The sequence below is a fragment of the Anopheles coustani genome, chromosome 2 (genome assembly GCF_943734705.1).
Source record: "Anopheles coustani chromosome 2, idAnoCousDA_361_x.2, whole genome shotgun sequence".
NCBI lineage: Eukaryota > Metazoa > Arthropoda > Insecta > Diptera > Culicidae > Anopheles > Anopheles coustani.
Window position 1 is genome coordinate 77,610,932 of NC_071289.1, and position 23,660 is coordinate 77,634,591.

At 44.7% G+C, this 23,660-nt stretch overlaps 4 protein-coding genes across 6 annotated transcripts; 2 read left to right on the forward strand and 2 right to left on the reverse strand.

Annotated features, from left to right (window-relative positions):
• The first annotated feature begins 9,593 nt into the window (after positions 1-9,593).
• On the forward strand, positions 9,594-11,061 carry LOC131263250 (clavesin-1). The gene is made up of 3 exons (XM_058265417.1): positions 9,594-10,023; positions 10,087-10,397; positions 10,461-11,061. Exons 1-3 carry the CDS (start codon positions 9,594-9,596, stop codon positions 10,737-10,739), a joined length of 1,020 nt encoding a protein of 339 aa, XP_058121400.1. The 3' UTR covers positions 10,740-11,061.
• Positions 11,062-11,337: 276 nt separating this feature from the next.
• Positions 11,338-12,383, reverse strand: LOC131263251 (peptidoglycan-recognition protein SB2-like). The gene is made up of 3 exons (XM_058265418.1): positions 12,056-12,383; positions 11,651-11,989; positions 11,338-11,578 (listed from the first exon to the last, which is right to left on the reverse strand). The coding sequence occupies exons 1-3, from the start codon at positions 12,351-12,353 to the stop codon at positions 11,376-11,378; spliced, it is 840 nt and encodes a 279-aa protein (XP_058121401.1). The 5' UTR covers positions 12,354-12,383; the 3' UTR covers positions 11,338-11,375.
• A 4,112-nt stretch (positions 12,384-16,495) lies between these two features.
• Positions 16,496-19,790, reverse strand: LOC131262620 (rab5 GDP/GTP exchange factor). The gene is made up of 5 exons (XM_058264667.1): positions 19,355-19,790; positions 18,940-19,185; positions 18,132-18,865; positions 17,813-18,055; positions 16,496-17,739 (listed from the first exon to the last, which is right to left on the reverse strand). The coding sequence occupies exons 1-5, from the start codon at positions 19,512-19,514 to the stop codon at positions 16,675-16,677; spliced, it is 2,448 nt and encodes an 815-aa protein (XP_058120650.1). The 5' UTR covers positions 19,515-19,790; the 3' UTR covers positions 16,496-16,674.
• Positions 19,791-20,161: 371 nt separating this feature from the next.
• Positions 20,162-23,136, forward strand: LOC131262037 (transmembrane protein 11 homolog, mitochondrial). Of its 3 annotated transcripts, none has more exons than XM_058263943.1 (5): positions 20,179-20,285; positions 20,935-21,377; positions 21,674-21,894; positions 21,965-22,080; positions 22,156-23,136. In XM_058263943.1, exons 2-5 carry the CDS (start codon positions 21,334-21,336, stop codon positions 22,324-22,326), a joined length of 552 nt encoding a protein of 183 aa, XP_058119926.1. In that variant the 5' UTR covers positions 20,179-20,285; positions 20,935-21,333; the 3' UTR covers positions 22,327-23,136. The 3 variants fall into 3 exon arrangements, with proteins under 3 accessions (XP_058119928.1, XP_058119926.1, XP_058119927.1); XM_058263944.1 differs by lacking the exon at positions 20,179-20,285 and adding an exon at positions 20,387-20,434; XM_058263945.1 differs by lacking the exon at positions 20,935-21,377 and having other exon boundaries at positions 20,162-20,285.
• The last annotated feature ends 524 nt before the right edge of the window (positions 23,137-23,660 follow it).

Here is a 23,660-nt window from a genome sequence, read left to right on the forward strand (position 1 = left end):
CGCAAAGACACGAAACGCAATCGAACAGCGGTGGTAGCGTCTCGCGATCGGTGTAGGGCCCGCGCGCGGTTTGAGTTGGCGATCGAGTTGATGCTCAGTTCGCTTTGACGCTTCACCTGGTTCGCGCGTGCGCCGTAACACCGAGAGTTCTCGCACTTTCGGACCAGTTCTTACGCACTCTTGTCGCCTACACACCGGCGTACGTGAACTATCGCTAGTGAAGGAAGTTTAAAATTTTATAAAAATAATCGTCTCATCATCTGAGGAGGAAAGAACAGTGCAAGCAACTGGAACCGCATGGGTGGAAATATCTTTCAGATACAAACGCGAGACTAAAAAGTGTAGAAAACAATACATTTGGGATGTGTTTAAACTACGGACGGACCGTGTGAAAAGTGTGAAGAAAGAGATTTTTTTGTAAAACTGTAACTCTCTTTACTGTTGTTTGGGTGTTTTTTTTTTGTTTTTGGTGTTTGAATACCCTTCAAAAAAAGGATAAGTGAAGAGAAAACAAAATTGTACAATTTTTTTCCAACACGACAAACAACACAAAAGGTAAGAAAGAGTAGAATAATTGTTGCGACGTCATTTATAACGAAAGACTTCAATGCTCGCTCCCTGAATAAATACTCTATTTTCGGAAGCGACGAACCCCTCTCATAGAAGGCTTCTAACGGTGGGTTGAATATTTTTTTGAATTTGTTGTGAGTGTTGCATAACGACATCGGTATGAAACTGCAATTGTAAGAACACATCATGGAGCTAGTTGACTAACTGCGAGAGCTCATTGGAAGGGATCGTTGTTTTTCACTGCGAAGGCTGAACTTTCCACGGACTAGGAACGCTATAGTTGGAATGCACGCCTAGCGCCTGTGCTTGCGATGGAGTGCAGTGCAGTGGGGCTTCGATTCCGTAAGCCACGAAACGTTGGTCCGCATGGTGAAGGGCCCATGAATAATCCCATCCACAGCAGTTGGGCAACGACGCCAGCATCGGTTCGCGATGCGTGTATTAACTAAGTCGCCTAAAAAGCGAGCATGAAAACAAGTTTCCAGCGTCCATTGATCGTGCGCGTTTGATATCGGCCAGTGGACTATCCCTTCTGATGAATCCATCGTCCAGCCAACTTTAGGGCCGTTCCACGCGTGGATGATGATCTTGTTTTCCTTCGAAACGAGATACGTCTCTTGCGGGAGACGTATTTCCCTTCTCCAGTCAACCGGTCGAAGGAAGCCTACTCAACGGGCACCTGCGTTATGTTTGCCTAACAAATTTACGTATGATTTTTAAAACGGTTCCTTTGCACTTAGCGCAACCTAACGAGACTGGGAAAACATTACAGTGTCCATTTCACACCCAGTTGCGTCTGTTTGCGATAGCGATTAATAGATGCCTTCCGCTCGACTGCAAGCGAACTTAGGGGCAGCTATGATACCGTCCTCACCCATTAGAATCAAGCGATCAAGCTTCCTGTTCTAAAACATAACTTTACGGGGGCTCCCAGTGTTGCTAACCTTCACAGAATGGAATAAAATATTCGATTCACAGGCACTTTGCTCGATGCGGAAATAAAACAGTGTAACGGTCGACGACAACGAGATGCCATCAAGTCACGAGAAGTGACATTTCAGTTGAGATTATTAATGAGGACGGTTGAATTTCTTCTAAAGCCTTAAAGTTTCATTTAATTTCACAAATACTTTATTTTGTCTTAAATTTAACAAAACAAACATTGAGTATTACAATCATTTTACAAAAAAAGCATAATTGAATCCAAACTTTTAAACGTTTTTGTTTGCCCTCCAATATTGAATTAATTTTCCTATAAAATCCTTCAAAAGATTCAACTTCTGTAACTGAGCAGTCAGATTCACTGAACCTAAAAACTAGTTTCAGAAAACCAACGCGGAAACTACGGCGAACGTTGACATGGAAATATTTGATCACACCAACCTCCGAAGCGGTCAGTCTTTGCTAGTAAAACGAAAACCGGTCCCGCCTCTAACTGCTGATGCTACTACGGCTGTCAGTATTATACTGTTTCGCCGATGTCTGGGATTTCCTTTTCTATGTCCAATTCTTTTTGTGTTTTTGACGTCAAAGAACACGTTTTGGAAAGTTTTTTTTTTTATTGAACATGCATTTCTTTACTTTCTTTTCATTGATTGAAAATCACTAGCTGGCCGATTTTAAATCGGGCGAAACATCTCACTAACGTACCCGTTTGAAAACATGAGAACGCATGCTGTCGATGATGTGGTTAACTTGAATGCTGGTTCAACTAGAGATGACGCAAGTTGGATGTAATTTCAGCTCAGATTGTCGTCGTAATCTCGATAAGCGACTTATTAATTGTAGCGTCTCCAAACGGAAACCACTATGCCTGAAACAAAGACGCATTTACAAGCTCTCATCTGCATGTCGTGTTTGAAGTGCGGTGAAACTTGTTTTTTCCATACCATGATCGGCAACTACTGAGCTATATGCACCGATACTGTGAGCAAATTATTTGATTTTCTTGTTTGCTTTTGAACATCTTTTATTTCTTTCGAGTGTCATCTGAAAACCGGCAAACATTGAAAAAAGATTCTGTCCTTGTACATCTTATAAATATTTTTGACTTCACCACTGGCCCAAACTCGATATGTCAGAGCCATAAGAACGTTCAGAAAATGTCAAAGATATATTTTTATTTAAGAATAAAATTAGTGGTTTCGGGCCTACTACTAGTGATGCGTCATTTTAATCTTCTTTTAATTTTATCATGCTATTTTAGCAGAAACCAACCTACTTCGTATGGAGGGTATCGCTACAAAGTCAATGTTAACGCGTGCACGCATCGGACCGACATAAAAAAGCGTCCCGTGGTTTCGCATTCGATTTTGGCCCACTTGCTTTACTCGATCGTGGTCGATTCCAATTTTGTAAGATCCACTAGGAAGGCATAAAGTGCGAAATGAAAATCTGGTTTCACGTCAGAAGGGATTAATTTTGGTCAAATTCGCGGTCAAGTTTATTGACATGTGAAATATTTTCGAGGAGAAGTGAAGCTAAAATTGGTTCCGTTAAAAGGTTTCTTACAATTTTATCTTATTTTATTGACTATCTTTTGTTTTAAATTTTGTGAGAAAAAGATACCCGTCATGGTGGTGGTTGTTATACCAAAACAAGGAAACAGACAAATTTTAAACAAGTTATTGGTGCAACCGGACGAAATCATTGCACAACGAACGCTGCATCACGCTTGTGACACTGCATCTCATATCTTAATTGTTTGTTTTCGTTCGCGAGCGGATAACGGATTGTTACATCTGTTGTTCCTAATGGCTGCGCTTCACTTAATCTGAAAGTCAAACAATTTTGTTACGTTCAACACGCCTCATAGTTGGAAAGGTTATTTCTACAGTTGATTTGTTAGCAATAGTTAATCATAATTCAGATTGCACCCGCACACCTTCAATGCATGTGGAGGGAAGTATGTTTCAGCTTGTGCTATCAACCGTAAAAGCAACCAATCAAAACACACTCACGGGCGTCGCTGCTGAAATGGAAACAAGCACATTAAAAAAAAGAGAAACGTTTTGAAGACGTCTGCTTTTTGTCGAAGTTTCTCCTTATCTGGTGGAACCACTCTTTGATTCATTTCCTATGCACTGCGGCGACTAGAGTTGCAGCAGCACATGGAACCGGGTGAGAGGTATTTTATCACCCATCGAACCGAAGGACAATTCGATAGGTTTAGGGTCGTGGGTTGGGAAATTGCGGCTTTGGGCGTTAAAAGATCCACATATGTGGTAGCGGATCCTCGATGGCAGGCTTGGCAAGGGATAGGAAATTGTCTGCTTAAACACTAAGCTTTTGAAACATGAAATTTGGATGCTTTATAAACCGATCGTGATGAGTAAGCATCGAAAAAGACGTAGGCTGTTCGTCCTTCGAGGCATAAATGTAAAGGTAATGCAGGTGCATTGGAAACTAGCTTCTATTTCGACTGTTCTTGTAGATTTCGGCCATTTGTTTTTAGTTAGTTTTTATTTAATTACTGACATGGAATAATAGCAACTATTTTCGTTTAAGTTAAATTGAGAACATGTGCTAAATAAGACCAATCATTTACCTTTAACATTAGCAAAAAAGTATTGATTGATATGGATATAAAGCCCTTATTTTACATAGCTTATGCGTGATCAAAAAGTTAGTCCATTTAACCTTATTAATTACACGATCATTTATCAACGGTGTCGAGTTTTGAAATAAACTTGTACTTTATTTACGATAATTAACATGAACATAACTCTGCTTATAAGAGCCCAGCGATGGCGATTGGTTCGTGAAGTTTCGGCCCTTTCGATACCCCCGAAGTAACCTTTCTTTTTTCTCAACTGGGCCAACCATTCGATACGGCAACCATGACTACAATCAATCGGCTAATCAATGGACCGATCGAACCTGGCATGAAAGCAGCGTAAGCTTCTCCATGGGGTTTGCAGCAGTTGTCCCAAATTTTGTGAACCTGCCGGTTATTATCTACGCTCCCTTGGCCAAAGAGAGGCTAACCTGCCAACAGTCAATATTCGTTCCGGATTAGCTATCGGACAAATATGATTAATTGACTTCGGCGAGCCCACCACGTTTCCGTGGCAACACGTGTTGCAAAGAAAGGTGTTGATGAGCGCTGCTCGGATACTCGAAGTCGATTATGGAATGCAATCGTTAATCATAATTTCGGTCAGCCTCCTGTTGTTTTTGCAACTTTTCACCTAATTGTCCAAATCCAGCGAGTTGAAGCAAGAGTGTTTATTAAACAAAGCTTTGAGTAATAAACCTCAATATTTTACATCGTAAACACGTGTGTTAACGTAGGTCAGTTGCGGTTTTCTACCTTCCACCTCCACCATTTCCTAATATAGAGATAAAAGTGAGTCACCGAATAAAGAGGATAAGCACCGTAACGAAAGCTGGTACGCTGTGGCATTGAAACACTTCCATCGTACTTATCTCCGCCATCAGGATTCATCCAGCATCGGGCTGGTCCGCCTGGCAGACTCCACAACGGTACAGCGACGGGATTATGTAACGAAATCTTTTTAATTTTCTTCACCTCCGTATGCGTACGATCCGCACGTGTGTTTGGCGGCGGCTTGAGGAAAGTATGATACGCACCTCCTCTCGAGGAGGCGATGGCACGAGCCTCGCAAGAAGTTCCTCTTACACCGTGGCGAGATAATTTGTGCCCGCCGGCTCGTGCAGAGAGTTAATCTCTCTAATACCTTTTTTTTTTTCATTTCTGTTTCATCCCCCAACGCATGGCGATATGTCTGTCGTACACTTACACTTTTTAATTCAGGTTCACTTGTCTGGTGGCCCAATAACCGACTTGTGGCTTCTCGCGCGACGTTATGCGTATTTGGTATGGCTTGCTGGGGGTTTGCCAGAGAGAAGAAAGGTGACGAAAGTGTGCCATGTGAGTGGGTTTTGTTCGTTATCCCCGGTCCGCGGGGTCGATGCGATGTGTCTGCAACATTAAAGTGTAACCACAAAGCTCGCCGGGTACTAGTCGTGGCACTTAGATTGACTGCGAACTGAGGAGAAAAAATCGTACCGAAAGATTTAGGTTAATTTGTGTAGCTCAATGGCACCATCCATCGTTGTCTGATGGGGCTTTTCGGTGGACGGTGACGAAAGGTCACAAAAAGTCATATTTAAAACGTCAGCAATTGCCGCAGAGCTAGCTCGGCCACCTCTTCCTAGGTTCCCTAGCATTTAATCATATTTTGGGGCGCCCGATACCCGACGGAACCTTCTCGGTGGCTAATTGTTTGACCTGGTTGTGGGCCGCTTGTTAACGACGTTGCTCTTGCACGTTGGTCGGATTTTTGCTACAGGTTAACGAGCACCATGTTAAAGAAAAACTCTCGTCTGATTGTTACGCAACGACCAAAGGAGGATGAAGAGTTAACCTTGACTTTCACTTGACCCATAAGGGCGCAGGGAACCATGCAACATAAGAGAAGGAAATCCTCGTCATCGGCGCGAGTTCGAAATCGGAAGTAACGAACCTTGGCGACATAATCGAGGAAAAACAAAAGCTTAATCGCTTGAACTTCAGGAATTGGGATGCTTAACGATGCATTTCCAATGAACTCGAAGACCGGGTGTGTTTTCGTACAACACTACCTACTGTAAGGTTTACAGCTACAGTTTAATTGAGGGCTAAGAAGTTTGTGACTTTTGCCTTATTTTCCCATGACCGCCGCTGCTTCACTCTCCGCTTGAGGCGTTGAATTTAATTACCTTTTGCCTATCAAATGAGACCCAACCTTTTGAAAGCTTTTATCCGTCGAGGCATTTAAATGCGGCACACCGTCGGCTGATGGATGGAAATCACAAGAGAATGGGCGCCAAATTTGTTTTCCGGCCAGTTGCCAGTTCAGTTTCTGTTTGCGCTCCGCGCTGGTTCGCTAATGGACCGATCGTTTCGGATTTAAATGTGTCTTATCGTATTACCGATACAGTTTCTTCCTGTCCATTTAAATACGCCTGTTGCCGTGTGCTGGTGGTGGATGCTATTTTGAGAATTCGCAACAACCTTCGCCAGAAAAACAGCGCAAAATTCGACCAAAATCAGTATTTATTGGCGCTCACAGAAAAGAACGTTTTTCGCATTTCGTCTTCGAGAATGTATTAACATATAATTATTTGCAAAACATGACGATCTTTTATGCTAAAATTAAAAGGCAAAACATTTCGCGTCAATCTAATCAATTCAAACTCAATCTTGAAATTTAAACATTAAAGTGACTTCATTGGTTAAGTAAGAAGAATCAAATTTAAACGGCATACAAATTTTGAAAGATACAAACACATTTTTTACAAAATTTGTAAATAAACTCATCACCCTTGCGTGGGAGAAAATTTCGTTCGGGAGGACGAGAAACCACATCATTTTTATTTCGGGGTCAATTATCACCCATCCACAAATAAATCATCACCATCATTGTCGTCGAGCATGCTTCCAGAACTGAGCGAACTGCGTCATCTCAGGGCTGGCTGGTGGAAGGGGAAACAAAGGGCAACATCGGATTCCGGAATCCGGGATGTTTGGCGTTGGCAAACAAAAAAGCTCCGAGTCAGCGAAACGTCGCACATTCATTATTCGCTTGGCGATTAAAAAGTGCTATGTAAACGAAAAATTTTCCCCTTTTGCTGAAGGCGCGGTTTCTCCCAAAAGAACGCCATAAGACAAACTACGTTCCCGACATCATTCTCAGCGTCGGTTGTCGTTTCAATCATTCCTAGGGAGTTTGGGTTTACGCGACAGATTAACCGATCTCGTCATGCGCGACGACGGCCCGACTGCCCGGCACGCGGAAGAGATAAATCACAAGAAGCCCGTCGGCCTTTGGAGCAGATGATTGGCTTGGCAAACCGGCTGCTGGGTGAATTTTGTGCGTATTTTTAAACCCATTTGGGGTCAAAAACACGTTGGGATGTTTTTTTGTCGAATGTTCCGATCGTTTGAAAATTAATATGCTAATAATATTTCCGTTTTCGTGACTTCCTTCAAAGTCATAGCAATGGAATACGAGGCCCAAAATAGCAAAATTTAGATTCAAAGGTCGTTGAATGTATGCATAAAAATGAATTTTGTTTGATTTGGGATGGTCACAACAACGTATGCAAAAAAGTGCTATCAAAACCAATTGTTAGTAAAACATCCTTGAAAGTATTTAACTTTTTGTGTGAAACGAAATGTAAATTCCATCTTTAACTGTACCCAAAAACCATACACTGTACCCATAAAGTCAGTACACAGCAGGCTAAACCAGCTACAAAGGCCATTTACTTTGTAAGGAACCAATGTTTTAAAAAAGTAAAAATGAGGGATTGTTTCTGGCACTATCCTCTTCATTTTGATGTAATTTGGCCGCGATACGACTTTGGGTTTCCGAGATATGGTCAAAATAGTGTCACAACACCCTAAACACGCACCAAAAAAGTGAGTTCACAGCACAATGTTTCATCATGTTTCGTATTGTAGTTTGCTTTTGCGTGGTATTTTGGTGGTTGTTTGAAGTTTTATGACATAAAATGAGAACGTTTTAATCAATTCATCAATGGTTGATAACAAATTCACTTCTTTTTTGGCCCAAAATGTCCAGAAACGGACCTCCTTTGCAGAAGAGGTCCGATATCATCCAATTGTTCGAAAATGTAGCAACAAGTTAGTATGAAGATGTTATTTTACTCAATATAAACCAAACAACAGTAGCTAGAGTGGTTTAGCAACGGAAAAACGAGGACGGTGTTGAAATTTGATCGAGAAACGATAGTTTTACAGTCATATCGAACCGGATGTGGCGCATGATTGAGACGATTGTGGCTGCTGGGCGCAATATTAGTGGCCAAAACAGTGTTAACAATAGTGTATGAGATCTATGCTAACATACTGATCAATTTGGCTTTTATAATTTGCCGATTCCCTACCCCTCTTGCACCCATACAGCCCCATACTATGACGCCTTCACCTTGGTATTTAGCGTATAGCGGGATTCTGTTCTACCGTGGGTTTTCTCCACACTTTTGTTCCACCATCCCTTTGAAAAATAGTAAATTTACTCTTGATCTTTACTTGCATTGTTCTGAGAACCCGAGGGAATCGTTTATTTAGTTTTTTTGGGCACCCTCATCACTGCTGGGGATGTACTCCTTTATTGCGAGACTTCTTAGATTGATTGTATGCTTTTAAGTTAAATGTGTGCATGATTTTTGAATAGATTCAACGCTGATTGATAAGCCATACCTCTAATGAAATATTGTCCACCAGTTTGGCCACTTGTTTTGGGCCCAGCAGCCACAATCGTCTCAATCATGCGCTTCATCCGATTCAGTGTGACGGTAATATGATCGATTCTTGATAAATTTTCAAGAAGGCTAACCATTTCACATCGCTAAACCACTCTTACTACTGTATTTATGTTCCAGTTCAATAAAATAGCAACTTTATTGTACCGTTTTCCTTCATTTTTATGTAATCGGATGATATCGGACCTCTTCTGCAAAGGAGGTCCGTTTCTGGACATTTTGGGCCAAAAAAGAAGTGAATTTGTTATCAACCATTGATGAATTGATTAAAACGTTCTCATTTTATGTCATAAAACTTCAAACAACCACCAAAATACCACGCAAAAGCAAACTACAATACGAAACATGATGAAACATTGTGCTGTGAACTCACTTTTTTGGTGCGTGTTTAGGGTGTTGTGACACTATTTTGACCATATCTCGGAAACCCAAAGTCGTATCGCGGCCAAATTACATCAAAATGAAGAGGATAGTGCCAGAAACAATCCCTCATTTTTACTTTTTTAAAACATTGGTTCCTTACAAAGTAAATGGCCTTTTTAGCTGGTTTAGCCTGCTGTGTACTGACTTTATGGGTACAGTGTATGTTAAGTTAAAACTGCAATACTTTAATTTTCGATTCCTTTTTCAATGAAAACATGATCAACTTAATTTCGTTTTTATATTGATGTTAATGCATTGAATCGTTGTGTTCTTGTTATATTTAGCTTCCAGAAACCAAAGCCACTATGACGACCACACGAGTGATACTGAACTTCCCGTGGACCAGCAGCGAGAAGCTGAAGGGTGACTTCTTCCAGGACACGGGCGTCACCGATGCGGTGATGAAGATCGCCCGCAAGGAGCTGCGCGAGGACAAGACGATTCGCGAGCAGTCGCTGGAGCAGCTGCGCGACTGGCTGCAGAAGAACGGCGACGTCGAGAACGTGCGCACCGAGGACCTGTTCCTGTTGCGCTTTCTGCGCACGAAAAAGTTTAGCGTCCCGATGGCGCAGCAGATGATACTGAAGTATCTGAACTTCCGGAAGGTGTTCACCCATCTGATCCACACGCTCGACTTTATGTCGCCGAGCGTGCTGAAGCTGCTCGAGGGCGGCTATCTCTTTCCGTCGCCGATCCGGGACAAACATGGCCGCCGGGTGATTATTGGATTCGCCAGTAAGTTATGGTTTTGGGTGGTTCAAAACGAACGCTAATAAATTCTCCAATCCGTGTTTGAAGATCACTTTAACCCGGCGGAACAAACCAGCTCCGATATGGCCCGGTTGCACTTTATCACCTACGAGACGCTGGTGGAGGATCCGGAAAATCAGATCTGCGGGTTCGTGCACATCGGCGACTTCAAGGGCATCTCGACGGCACACATCGCCTGCTGGAACCCGACCGACTTCCTGCGCATCATGAAGTGGGGCGAACAGTCGATACCGATGCGAAACAAGGAGGTACACCTGGTGAACGTACCGTCGACGGTGAAGTACATCATCGAGGCCGGAAAATCAATGGTCAGCAAAAAGATGAAGGAACGGCTTCAGGTAAGGTTGCGCTGTGCCGGTGTAGAATTGGACCATTTTATGACACTTTATTTCATCTCCCAGGTCCACGTTACTGTGCCGGATCTCTGCCGGAAGGTGGACCCCGCCTGTCTGCCGAAGGAGCTTGGCGGTACGATGCCGATGGTCGAAATGATTGAGCTGTGGAAGATGGAGTTGGCGGCCAAGCGGAACCTCGTGCTGGCGTCGGAAAAGATGCGAATTCTTACCGATCGCGGTATTGTTTCGCGAAACGGAACCGATCGAAACAACAACAACAGCAATGCGAACGCGCTCGGTATGGAAGCGATCACTGGCAGCTTCCGAAAGTTGGAGGTAGATTAAAAAAAAACACGCTGTACAACAGTAGAGGACATAAAACCCAAGACAAAAAAGGAGGAGAAACGCCCTTATTAATAGCTGATCAAATTGTATACAGAAGTGTGATAACATATATCAAACCCGGGAGGGTAGTCTCGAATGGTTCCAGTATGAGGCAGGTAACGAAGAGAGACACCGGAACAACCCTCTCGACTTAGCTTGTAGGTCATACAGATGATTCCGTAGTTATTAGTACAGGTTTTAGTGTTACTTTGTGTATGGTTGTTTTACTTTAACGATGGCTTAAGAAATCCATAGATTTGTTTGGTTTTGCGATGTACGTTTTGCACACTTGGTTTTCCATTTATTTTCTATTTTGTTCGTCCGATGAGAGATTGGGTGTTTGGCGAGTCCTACATTCTGAAATCACGCTTACACGCTAGCAACGAATAATACTTTGAAAGCGTTCCGAAGAATTCAACCAATAGAAAAGTTGGGAATTAAATTTGGAATTGAAAAATAAATGTTACAATAAGAAAGCCACCCAAAATGGAATGAATAAAAACAATAAAATCGTCACATGGTTTCGTGTCTTAGTGAATACAATGTTTTGGTATCGGAGATTCTAGTAGTCTTTCATGATGGTTTTGTGACTGTGCTCTACACTCTTAGAAGTCCCCTCCAGTGGGGCCATCGCTGCAATTGACCATACAGCGCCGATCCGTCGTTCGTGTTGAGTGTTTCGTTAACGGCTCCCTGCAACCGATACTGGGCCGAAAGATAGAACCGACGAATCGATTCCGTCAGGAACGCCTTCAGTTCGGCGTACTGTGCTGCCGTCGGTTGACGATCGGTAAAGTTTCCTATGGAAGTAAAAACGACAAGCAAAATATAAACAGTGTGCCCTATAAAGGATTCACTGGATGTATTCTTACCAATCATGGCCACCACGAGGCTATGGTTTCGTCCGGGAAGCTCTTCGAAACCGTGCTGTGTCTTCCATCCACGACCTTCGTACGTCACGCCATCACCACCGATGAGAAAGTTATACGGGATGTGATCCTTCCGTTCCGCCCAGCTGGTGGCCTCGGCTTGCTGGAGAAAGCGTAGGCAATCCGTCTGGTTAGCGCAGGATTCTGTGCGCGTGTGCAGCACGATCACATCCGTCACCCCTACCCGATCGAGGGTGGTGGACTGTAGAGCTTCCGGATACTGCCACCAGGCGGGCCTTTCGACCAGGAAGAACGGATGCGAAACGGGCCAAGGACGTTCGACTGCAAAAAGAGATACGGTGGAGTGAGCTGATGAAAACAACGGTGGTTAAACTGATAAGTACTTACTTTGCAGCACCAACAAATAGACACCGATCGCCACTCCGAGCAGCAGGAACCCCAACAGCGCCAGCATCAACATCAATGCCACCGGATGTATCTTGTGCGGATCGACTAGTTGCTTCGGGGTTGGACGGTGCAACCTGCGTCCCTGCACGCTGGAACCGAACAGAAGCGGGGTGCGCTCGCTTTCACCCGAACTGCTGCCAGCCTCCACATCGTAGTAATCGGACTTCCGGGCCCAGGCGACGGGTGAATTCAAACGGCTCGAGTTGCTGGCTGCAACGGTGCGCGCTGTAGAGAGCATGAGGGCGAAACAGTTAGCACCGGCCTGCTCAAGAAACACTGGCCTATCGCAACCCTCGGGCAGCTCCGTAAACGAACGGACCAACCTTTCCGTCTGACGCTCGACTGTTGAGCAAGATCAACATCACACTCTGAGAGTGCAGCCCTACTGCAGGCCACTTCTATAGCGCTGGAAATCGACGGGATATCACTGGATTGGACTTCACACGTCATGGCAGTTCACTGTAAACATCGATCGCGCAACGCGATAAGCTTCCCATCATCACGTTGCGAACTTTGCAGGCGATAATAGGGGACATAAAAATGCGGCGCCGCGAAACGCCCTTTCTTTGCTGCAAATGCATCGAACGATGCAGACCAGAGGGGCAGAACTGACAACCAGTTGATGGCAAGAACTTAGAATGTTACAATTTAATACCCACGCACTTGAAAGCTCCAAGTCAGCACAAGATTAGGTCCATAGAAACATAGTACAGCAACGGGCAACGATTGACCAACTGGATCGGTTATTATGACATAAATTTATTTATTGAATTAGCTAATCGTATCTCATCCGCAGCGTAAGCTGCGGGTCAACTGGACCGTACAGCAGAACATTGAATTATTTGTAAACTGATCCGATAACCTTTCTTCGAGAGATCGCCTACTCCGGTTCTAAGATAATCGAGTAGGCAATGCATCACTTCCTGTTGACGTTGATGATCGTGAAAGCAGATTTGCAGTTTACTGCGTTTGCCATGTTCTTTTCAACTTTATCTCCCCACCCACAGTCTCGGCTATATCTTCTTGTGTGTACTGAAATCGAGTTCAGTGCACAGTGTGCAGGATCAAACTAGTTTAGCTGCAGCCCAAAAGCCGCTGGCACAGTTTGCAACGTAAACGACGTCATCAAGGCACCCAGAAGGATCTTGCCCCTAACGACTCGGGGCACCGTATCTAGTCTAGCCACGTCATACGAAATGAAATCAGGTGACAATCTCCCATTTTGCTATGAAAACAACCGTCCACCTACCGCAAACGTACCGTAGCAAACAACGAAGGGAATGATTTGACTCATATCCTCATAACACGATGTGACGAAAGATCTCGGAAGGGATTTGGAATTACTCTCCAACCAGGTTCCGAATATGTATCGGCGTAATCAACACAAGGTACTACACGACACAAGCACGCGCCAACTTATGGACTTTCTGTCGTTTCCTTGGCCTTTGTGTGGAGGTTGGTGGTTGGACAAGGAAACTACGCATATCCGTATCACTTGAATGCAATGCGGTGCAGCGCTAGTGCTACAGTAGGCGACTATCTTATCGCAGTAGGCCTACGGCTAGGTACCCATGGTCACCCGAGATTCGAGATCACCCTCGGTAGGAATGATCTTTTATCGCTATGTCTATATTAGTTTTGTAACACTCAGGGCTGTCCGGTTCCTTAGAAAACTTTCTCCTCGGATCTTTCGAATTTATTGGTCACTTGGTTTGGCAAGAAGAACTTACCGGCGTGGTACATGGCGATGGCTTGGTGGTAGTGGTTTATTGATCCTGCCGCGCTGTACAGCCTCCTTCGATGACACGCCTTTTATCCTTGCTCGTGTGTACAGGTGTGAAACCTGCACGCTTGCTGGCTAGCCCATAGAAACCAAACCGATCGGTATGGATCGGATGGCCCGTCGTTGCAGCACTATTTCTGAGAGTAACCACACGTCGAAAAATGAAGACGCCGCCCGCCGACTCCCGATGGAACGCTCCTCCGCGCGGTGGCGAAATGTCTGCGAAGGATCGCTTTCGGCCCGGCTTGCTAAGGAGGTTCCAGTGTTTGCTCCTTACGCCAGCAGTCCAAAGTTGTCATCGGAGTAGGCCAGCCGCTCCTTGCACATACCGCACGCTTCGAGGCGGACTGGTGGTGAAGAAGCCGGTCTACGGCTAGGAGGCGGTGACTATCGCACACTGAATTCCGGCGCCAACCGAACAAGGATTCGCCAGCCAGTCTTTGACACTAGTGAAACGAAGCGTAGCGGGCGCAGGTTCTTATATGACACGTCGTGATCGGCACAATCTTAGCTGATGCCCCGTATCACACAACGTATGTTCACAATACACACTACCGTTACGTGTTAGCAGTCCCTAGCTCTGCTGGTGGGAGATTAGGCGCGTGGCGATCGACTTCGCGGTGTGGCCTACTGCGACCTTGCCGTTGTTGCACAGATCAATGCGCTTCTGTACTCGGATGCCGACAAACCAGCAGATGTTAGCAAAACGGTATTGCTTTATACTTTTATTTGATTGATTACTGGTCAGTTTGGGATAATTGTTTTCTTTCGGCGATTTTGCACTTTTTTATTCAAACGGCCACACAATCACGACACGCGCTCGGCCTGAGGCACACATTGATAAGGCGTAAGGAATAAAGAACAAACTCTCATTGGTGAGGCACTGACGTTGGCACAGATTTTGAACTGACGTTGCGGGGGTTTCGCTTGGCGCACCGGTAGCGTACTGGACGAGAAGTCGACAAGGACTGACAGGCATGTACGCGCTTGTGCATTTATTCCCATTCGCGTATTGCTGCTGCCAGGTACAGATACCTCACATACCCCCACACAAAGCTGCATCCATGGTTGTGCTCAGAATTTGAACACTTTGTGGGTAATTTAACTCATCTCCCGCCCCGCAAGCCGGTACATTGTAACGAGCGCTCTCCGTAAAAACTCATGGAAGCTGCACGCACGACACGGATGGCTGGTGATAAGATAAGAACAGGAAGCCCTTCCATGCAGGGCCCCGCTAGTGACCTGTGTGCGCGTGTGCCTCAGACGTTTCTTGTTGGTTCTTGCAGGCTTTGTAGATCACTCCAGATCCTTCGAAACGCACAGGTACACAGCATGAAACCACAGGCAAGGGGAATATTTAGGGAATTGCAATTGCGAATCCGAGGGAACCTTGTTAGATGGTGGTGAACTCGACAGGTACGATAAACATGATTCACGGTCAACGCAATCTGGGCCATCCAATGCCACCAAATATGGCTCTGGCCGTTACTAACCCTGTGTGGGCTATATTAATTTTGAAAAGCTATCAAGAGCCAATCTCGTACACAAAGGTTTTTTTTTAAATTTCATGCATTCAATTATTATTTTTATTAATCATGGGCTGGCCATTTTGACCCCATGCACTTGAGTATTAAACAAGGATGATTAACAACGCGAACGTTGTTTGATTGCCTCACGAAGAGCTGTCTGAGTATTATCGCGAAGCACAAACGAAATGCATACTGATTCGATTTTGACCAGACTTTTAATCAAAGGGCTTTCCAATAAGTTACCAACCTTGAATTAATTTTGCAAATCAGTTTCTAAATTGCGACATTGTATGGTCATATCTTTTCCCTTTGTACCTTTTTCTAAATAAAATGTGTCGAATAAAAATTGTGTTTAGGTCTTGAGTTAGTTCTAAAATTCTTACAAATATTTGTTGATGGAAAACTCAACACAACTCTAATTATCAATGGGTTGTTCAAAGTATTAAGCTATGGTAACTTATACCTTTATAGCAAACACAATCCATTGAAATAATCGTTGAAAAAAAATCCTCACAACTTTAACGCAGCTCCTGAGAGACGCACTTCACAACCTTTCATGACGGAATTAAACTTACTGTAGAGTTATTTGACAAACCCAAATCGAATACTGAGGCGCACTAAAACAGAAAAGTTCTCAATCGCGGCAGAATTCAAGCGCAACTGAACGAACGATCGGCACACACTTCAAATACAGCAGAAGATTACGTGGAATTCAACTGGACCGTCATCTCGTTACGCGCTTTTATTTTGCTGATATTACAAAACAGCGGCATGGAACGGGAAGCAACGGAGTCTGCCTTTGGATATCTTCTTTTTCATTCATTCTATATATTCACATCGTCCAACGTTCGTGAGCAGCCGGCCATATCAGTTTCACACGATTGCACTTGTGAACATATTTATAAGTGTACGGAAAACGTTACTACAACGACAAAGCCGAGTTTTATGAATTCTAATATCTTTGGCATATTATAATAACTGTGTAAAAAAGTGGAATAATCTAATTGTAATATTTTGTGAAATTATTTCCTCGTAACGGAGTGTGCTGCATTGTGATTGAATTAGCAAATAAATGTATTTATTTTCACTTGTACTAAACAAATAACAAACAATTTTTGTTCACTTACGTACACTCTGTCGACGCCATTCGTCCACCATTCGATTCGTTTGATAGTTTTACAATAACAATTCTGTTAACACGCCCGTGTCCAATGTCCGTGTGTGTCCATTTTCCAGTGCCCGTCGGTTTAGATCAAGCTGCCGTCATTATTTGGCTCGTAGGCTGCTTTTGCTGCGCCATTTACTCCGGAAGCGGTACTCGAACCGGATGCGATCGGATGCAAGTCACCGGTAGCGCACGTGATCGTCGGAATGTTGCATCCATGCAGAGAAAAGCCGTGGAAATCGGCCACGGTCGGTTTCAGCGGGGACTCGAGCAAAAGAGAACCGGGCGAATCGTCCAGCAGGCTGCTGCCGGTGGTGGCGGATTTTGAGGCGTAACTGACCGCGGCCGGTTGCAGGGGAAGCGGAAGTGGCTTCTCCGCTGGCCGTGAATCCTTTCGCAGCAGTGGATCGAACTCTTCTAGATCGAAAGGCGACATCGGCTGGGGACGCGGAGGTTCCTGCGACGATTGCTGGCTCTTCATGAATCTACTGGTTGCCGGTTTCGGTGCCTTCGGGTCAAGGTCATCGGCCGTGCTGTTGTCCCCGCTGTGATCGGAAAAGTCAAAGTCGTAGTTGATGTTACGGATGCCACGGATGAAATCCGTCGCAAGATCGTCGGGCGTGGCTAGCCCGTCCAGGGACTGTGCATCAAAGATGTTGTTGTAATCAAACGATGGCGAAGCGGACAGAAGATCGGCCGAATTGCTGGCGCTTAAACCGTAAAACGGCGACGCAGGTGCCGGTGCTTCCGATGGACCCGTATCGACGGACACTAAAGGCGCCTCAGGCAGCGTTTCCGATAGGGTTTGAACGAGCACGTTCATATGTCCACTAGCGCTAGAAGTTGTCGGCTCGCGCGAGGACGCTGCGATAATTGCTCCAGGTATCTTTGGTTTCCCATCGGCACCACCAACGGCACAGTCAATGTTGGCTTTAGCTGCCACCATCAAGTTGTCGTTAAAGTGACCACCAACGGGAGTCGCCTCAGCTTGCACCGAATGGGCGGAGCATGGATCGACGTACGCCGAAGCGGACGCAGAGGAGAGATACTGCTGACGCCTGGCCACCACCCTCGCCGGTGTGCAAGACGGTTTCAAAACTAACGGCGTACGTTCGAGCACCTCTGCTACAGTTTTTCGTATTTTTTGCTGGGGAACGAACACATAAAAATTGGTTTTAATTAATTTCGTACCTTGATAAGGACTCCACTGTTTTACTTACACCAAACGAATTAATTTCCTCATCCAGCGATACGATGCTGGTGTACAGTTCTTCGTTTTTCGTAGAAACCGTCTTCATCACTTTCATGTTTTCCGAGATTTGATGCAAACTTTCGCAGGCGATGAGTGCACTCTCCCAAGCGGAAGTACCCTCGTTTTCGCCCGACATGAAACTATCAAACTCTGCCTGCGTCAACGATAGCGATTCCGCCGTAATATTTTCAATAAACGAAATTGCACAGCACTGAAATAGTGGGCCACAGCAAAAACAAAATTAAGTCTCCTCTTGCTTCTAAACAGCAACGAATGAACAAACTTACCAAATTGGTAAAACAATATCCTCCCTCTCCACTCATCAGCCGGGAAGCATTGCTGAATCGGGTGATGAAATTTATGTTGCTATGCAACCGAACCGGGTTCGACTTCAGCACCACGAATATCAACGCCGGCAGAAAGTCGTCCGCACTTGCCGGGCCTTCGACGGACTTCTTCAGGAAGCTAAAGATGTGCCGGCAGCAGCGCACGATACAGTCGAGCTTCTCCTGTGGCGACAGAAACGAATCCACCGATGCCAGCTCGGTGATCGCGGTGTAGGCGAGCTCGCGCACCTCCGAGTTAACGTCGTCGATGCTGCACATCAAGTGCTCCGCCGTAACCCAGTTCAGCTGTCGGATGCGCTTGTGGATGTACGAATCGTTGTCCTCGTCGTTCGTCGACGGGGGCGAGAACAGATATTTGTGGTTCTTCGTCATGATGCAACGCTCGAAAAAGTCCAGCACCTGCTCGCGCATCTCGTCCGTGGAGGCGGCAAACTTGGAGTTTTCCGTATGCATAAAATCGCGAAACTTGCTATACCCATTTTGCACCAGCTCGGACACCTCGTCGATGCTAGCGGTCGCATACTTTTTCCGTATCTGCGTGTCCAGCATGTGGATGAAATACTTCAGCTCCTGTTTCGCGGCATCTTCTACTTTCAGTGCCTTCAAGGCGTCGACGTACTCTTGTTCGAGCTTTTCGATTGGTTGCCTGCTGTGATGGCGTGATTTTTCAGAATCTGGAACAAAAAGGTAACATATAGTTCAATACTGCTGGTGGCCCATGTGGAAACACCCCGCAACAACGAGATACCTCTTCCGGGAGTAGATTTTTTGATGAGTTCTATGAAGTTTAACTTTTTCTTTTTTTCATCTCGGTCACCCGATAGCTTTGGGATGAGCTTTGAATGTAAAGATTGCTGCTGCTGCTGGTGTTGCTGCTGTTGTGGTGGATGTAGAAGGTGGCTTCCTTGGGACGACGACGCATGGTCCGAACCGGATGTAGGATGCGAGTCGCGCACTTTGTGCTGCGGTTGATCATTCTTCAGCAACCGAAAAGCTACAGTCAGGGGCAAGTGGACGCGATAGAGAGAGAAAGAAAAAAGCGGACATCATTATCGTTGGAAATTCCATAAACACGATCCTGGGCACCCATGCATAATGATGTTGTCTAGACTCTGCGATAACTGGCGCTAGATGTGTTCAAGCTAGTGTCGTCCTATACTTACGTTTCGTGTGCCGTTCTTTCTGCGAACGGTCCCGATAACACTTCGAGCACAGCCCGTTCCACTGAGCGTTGCCATAGAACCCGCATCCATTGCGACATTTCAAATCTTTCTGCTTGATGCGGGGCGTTTTGATGGAGAAAATTTTTTCCACCTTATCCATTGCGTCCCTTCTGCGGCGACCCTGTGTCGTGATGGCACGGGAATAATCTAGCTAGCGCTACGCCTCCAGCCCTTGATTGCAAGGTAATGCCACTTCGCGCCTAGGCTCGCCACATTACTCTCCGGGAGTGAGTTTGGGATGCGAATGGAAATTTTCACCAGACCAGATTGCACAACGATCCCCCGCAGGAGGATTTGGGAACACACTTCACACTTAACATGAACGAGACGAACGGGCGCGAGGGTATTTCGTATCGCAATCACTCCACAAACTGCTTCTTCCTCCGCTGCTCCGCGACGAAGAATTTGACAAACAGATGAATCACAACATCTATAGCACAACAAAGATTAGGCTCCTGCGCCGATAGCAAAAATTTATTCAAAATGAACTGCCAGTCTTGCACGAAAGTTACAGCATTGAATATGCACAAAATTTCAAACTTTTAGATTTCGCAGATGTGAGAATATTTACCAAAAAATATGGATGAAACAAGAGCAAGGATCGACCAAAATTGTTGTTGAATTGGATTCGTAATATTGGCGATGTTATTCGTTTGACACTTAACTATAAACGATGTTACCTGCTTATGATGTATCCTTGGTTTGACGCCAAAACTTGAAGCAAGAAGATACCTGTTATTGAAACACTTTGGTGCAATCTAACTGTCTCTGGTTAGTTCTAGTCGGTAGAATTCGCAGCAAACTAGATTTAGTGAAACGTTCGGTAGCAGCTTTCGGTAAAAATGAGCAGTGAATCAGAAACTGGTACAAGGTAAATAAAACCTTCCGTAGTAAGGATTCGTGTGCGGTATCCGGTCACGGCTTCCATGCAGAGCGGTTCCGACACGTTTTGCTCAAGAATGCAATTGGTTCCTTTACATAATCAGTGCTGTCAGTGGCCGTAGCAGTGTAGTTTCTCGCGTAAGAATTTCCTATCCCGGCGTAACACTTCCAGTGAGGACGCGACGAATATCGGTCGGTCATATGACACAATAGAAGATTCGTGAAGGATGTGCAAATATTGCCATTCAAAAGATATGCCTACGCGTCTTACACTACCCGGGTTTAGGTTACCTGTGGTCCAGCTGTCGGAAACAGTATTTGCCTAGAGTGCACTGGCTTGCGGCGAAAGGATTATTGACCTTGAACTTGATGTTTTCTTTTTCGTATCAACACTGCGTTAGGGTTACCAGATGAAAGATGCACTTCGGTGAATGCATTTACCTTTTTATATTTTCATGAATGAACAAAAGCACTTACATGTTTTCGTTTATAACATATGAAAATGTAGAGCTTTTTAGGGCACAAAAACAAAACTTCCAACCACTCCAGCGCACAGAACCATAAAGAAATCTTGAATATCCTAAATGTTACGGTTAACAGCAGTATAAAAATATTCTGTTTTTCTTATTTTTAACTAGATCATTTCTACAACATTCGACCTAAAAAATCTGTATCTAATCGCCATTGCACGCAAGTAAATTGTTCTCGCCTCCGAAAAGCGTTACTTAGAACTTGAACCAGTTTGACGACTGTCGCTAGCCAAGAGTCACGCACCGTGAAAGGACTAGTAGAAGTAAAGTTTCTGCATGCAACTACCATATCGAGTAATTTAGCGGCCATCCGTAGCGTGCACCTGACTGTAGACCTCAGACTTACGCGAGCGCAACCATCGAGGGTCGCACCACAACCGTCAGGACACATACGCTTGTCCAAATTAAAATCTAGGACTAGGGGTCCATAGTCCATCGAGCACTTCGTCGAGAAATAGATTTTGAGGCCCGATCCTACTGGTCTAATAAACAGCTAGCTCGAGTAACATGTCCGAGACCGTTAATCAGGCAAAACGGTTAAGTCCTATCGAGTGAGTTCCGTGTTGAGGAAATTATAATTCGTAATGTGTGCTGTGTAGTTAGGCAATTGCGTAGACAAATGTAAAGTAGCGCCGTATGATTTCAATTAGATTTTCCATTGCATTTTCATTTTCATCAAAATCCCGTCATTTCGTTTTGTAAATATTATTCTAAACTTTAGGTTGGACATCAAGCGTTGCTAACTGGTTGCCATGTGTAGTAGTAGTTTGCTGCCCGGTTCGATTGCTCGCCTTGGTTTGCTTAAAAACTCTCCTTATTACATCTGAATTTACTTTTCCATTCACAGTGAGCTCATTTCACCTTCCGTGCGTGTCATCCGGGAAGTGTACGAAGGTGAAAATGCACACGAAATGTTCCAAGCCGACCTCAACAAGGCGCTCTTCGATAAGGTGCGCTTCATCATCATCGAGCCGACGCGGCTGGGCGAGGAGACGGAACGATGGATTGCGGTGGGAAACTGTCTTCACAAGACGGCACTGATCAGCGGGGCGGCATCAATTGCGATCGGTGAGATTTAAGGATTTTGAGCCGATGCTTCATAGAACAGAATTCTTAAATTGAAATATTTAACGTTTAGGTCTTGTTTGGAGAGAAAAACTTACGATTTATAGCGCTTCCTTCTGCATCGTGTCCATGTTTTGCACTAGTCTTTACGCAATCTGCTGGAACTGCGATCCGTGCGTAGAATATCAGGTAGCACATCTTACACTGTCTGGTTGTTATCATTCGCGAATACTGATCCTTTTTTTGTTTGTACTCTTTTTCTAGGTTGAGCGAAAGCAGCGAAATCTATTCCCGAAAATTCCCGTACCCGAGAATGCATCATCGCCGGTGGTTCTAGTGCACACGGGCAATCGATTCGCGACGATCAGCCACCGAATAGTGACCGTCCTAGCGACGTCGGTTTGCGTGTGGAGTGTGTACAGGGCATTTAAGTAGGCAACGAATTTTACAATTCTCGAACACACAGAGCGGAGTAAGCGAATGAATTCGATTCCCCCGCTGAGGACAGCCGAGACACCAGAGTTGAATCCCACTGCTCGCGCACCGTCGCTGCCAACTTTCACTGCCTTTGCAGGAACGGAAACAGAATCAGTAGGCCACGGAACGAGCAAGAGAAAAAGAAATAGTTTAAGTGGAGGAGCTAGAAAAACGACACTGTGGGCTTGTATAGAATGGAAGGAGAACCTTGTACTATATATAGTTTGGGACGGTCGAAGCATGGTATGCTGGCTCAAGTAAAATCATCTGCGTTGCATGAACCAGGGGGAAAAAAGTACCACTCCGAGCAGAATATAGTTCCAACGACTGTTGTGCATGGAGGGAGCAAGTAAAACAATCAATTAACGCAATGAAGGAACTGACTGAATCGATCGTTTCATAGGATCGTAACAAGGGGGTTGAGGAAATGGGAAAACATTTTTACCGGGGTCCAGAATTGCTTTTTTGTCTTTATAACACCGGCCTGCATGTGTGTGACTATGTGTTTGTCTATGTTTTGCCAAAGGATCTGGAAAAGTCGATCAAAGATCGTGCTTCCCTTGCGGTACGGATCAGTCAGTTGAAACTTAAGGAAAAAGGCATAATAGGAGCAAACAATTTCGGAATTCTGTTAGGTCGCGGTATACCTTTGTAGGTTATCAAATTGTTTTAATTTCATTTTATAATCTTAACCGTACCGAGATATGCTATGTTTCCGAAATAGTACACGTTGTACTGCGTGATATGATATTAATGAAGACCCGATGGGGGGGAGGGGGGGGGGGGGGGGGGGGGGGGAGTATGCGTAAAGTTCACGGGACGCTCATGTTTGTTTGCTCGGTTGAGCAGATCTTCAGATCATGTCGTTGTTTTATATGCTTTCGGAAGTCTTTTTGAAAGCTATTATGTCGAACAAGTCGATTGCTTTTACAATGAAGGAATAAATTTGAAAGACTCATCATTAGACAAAGTATCGGTTAAAAGCAATCTAAATAAGGCATTTATTCTTGTTATTAGGGACACTACTACAAATTGCCAAATTAAACCCGTTCGAAATGAACGCTCTTTTGTTGAATCCTCGGTTAGGGTCGGTTATTTTCTCGAATGGTTCGGAATAAATTTGCCCTGTACTTTTTCATTTGCTATCAAATGTCCAATAAATTTAAAATAGCTGTTCTTTACTATATTACTAAAGTTGTAGTATACGCAATCGTTTATATCCAAAACAGCTTACCCGGATCTATCTATCAATCAACGAAAAGGGAATCAGAATGTGATCAGATGCTTTCATA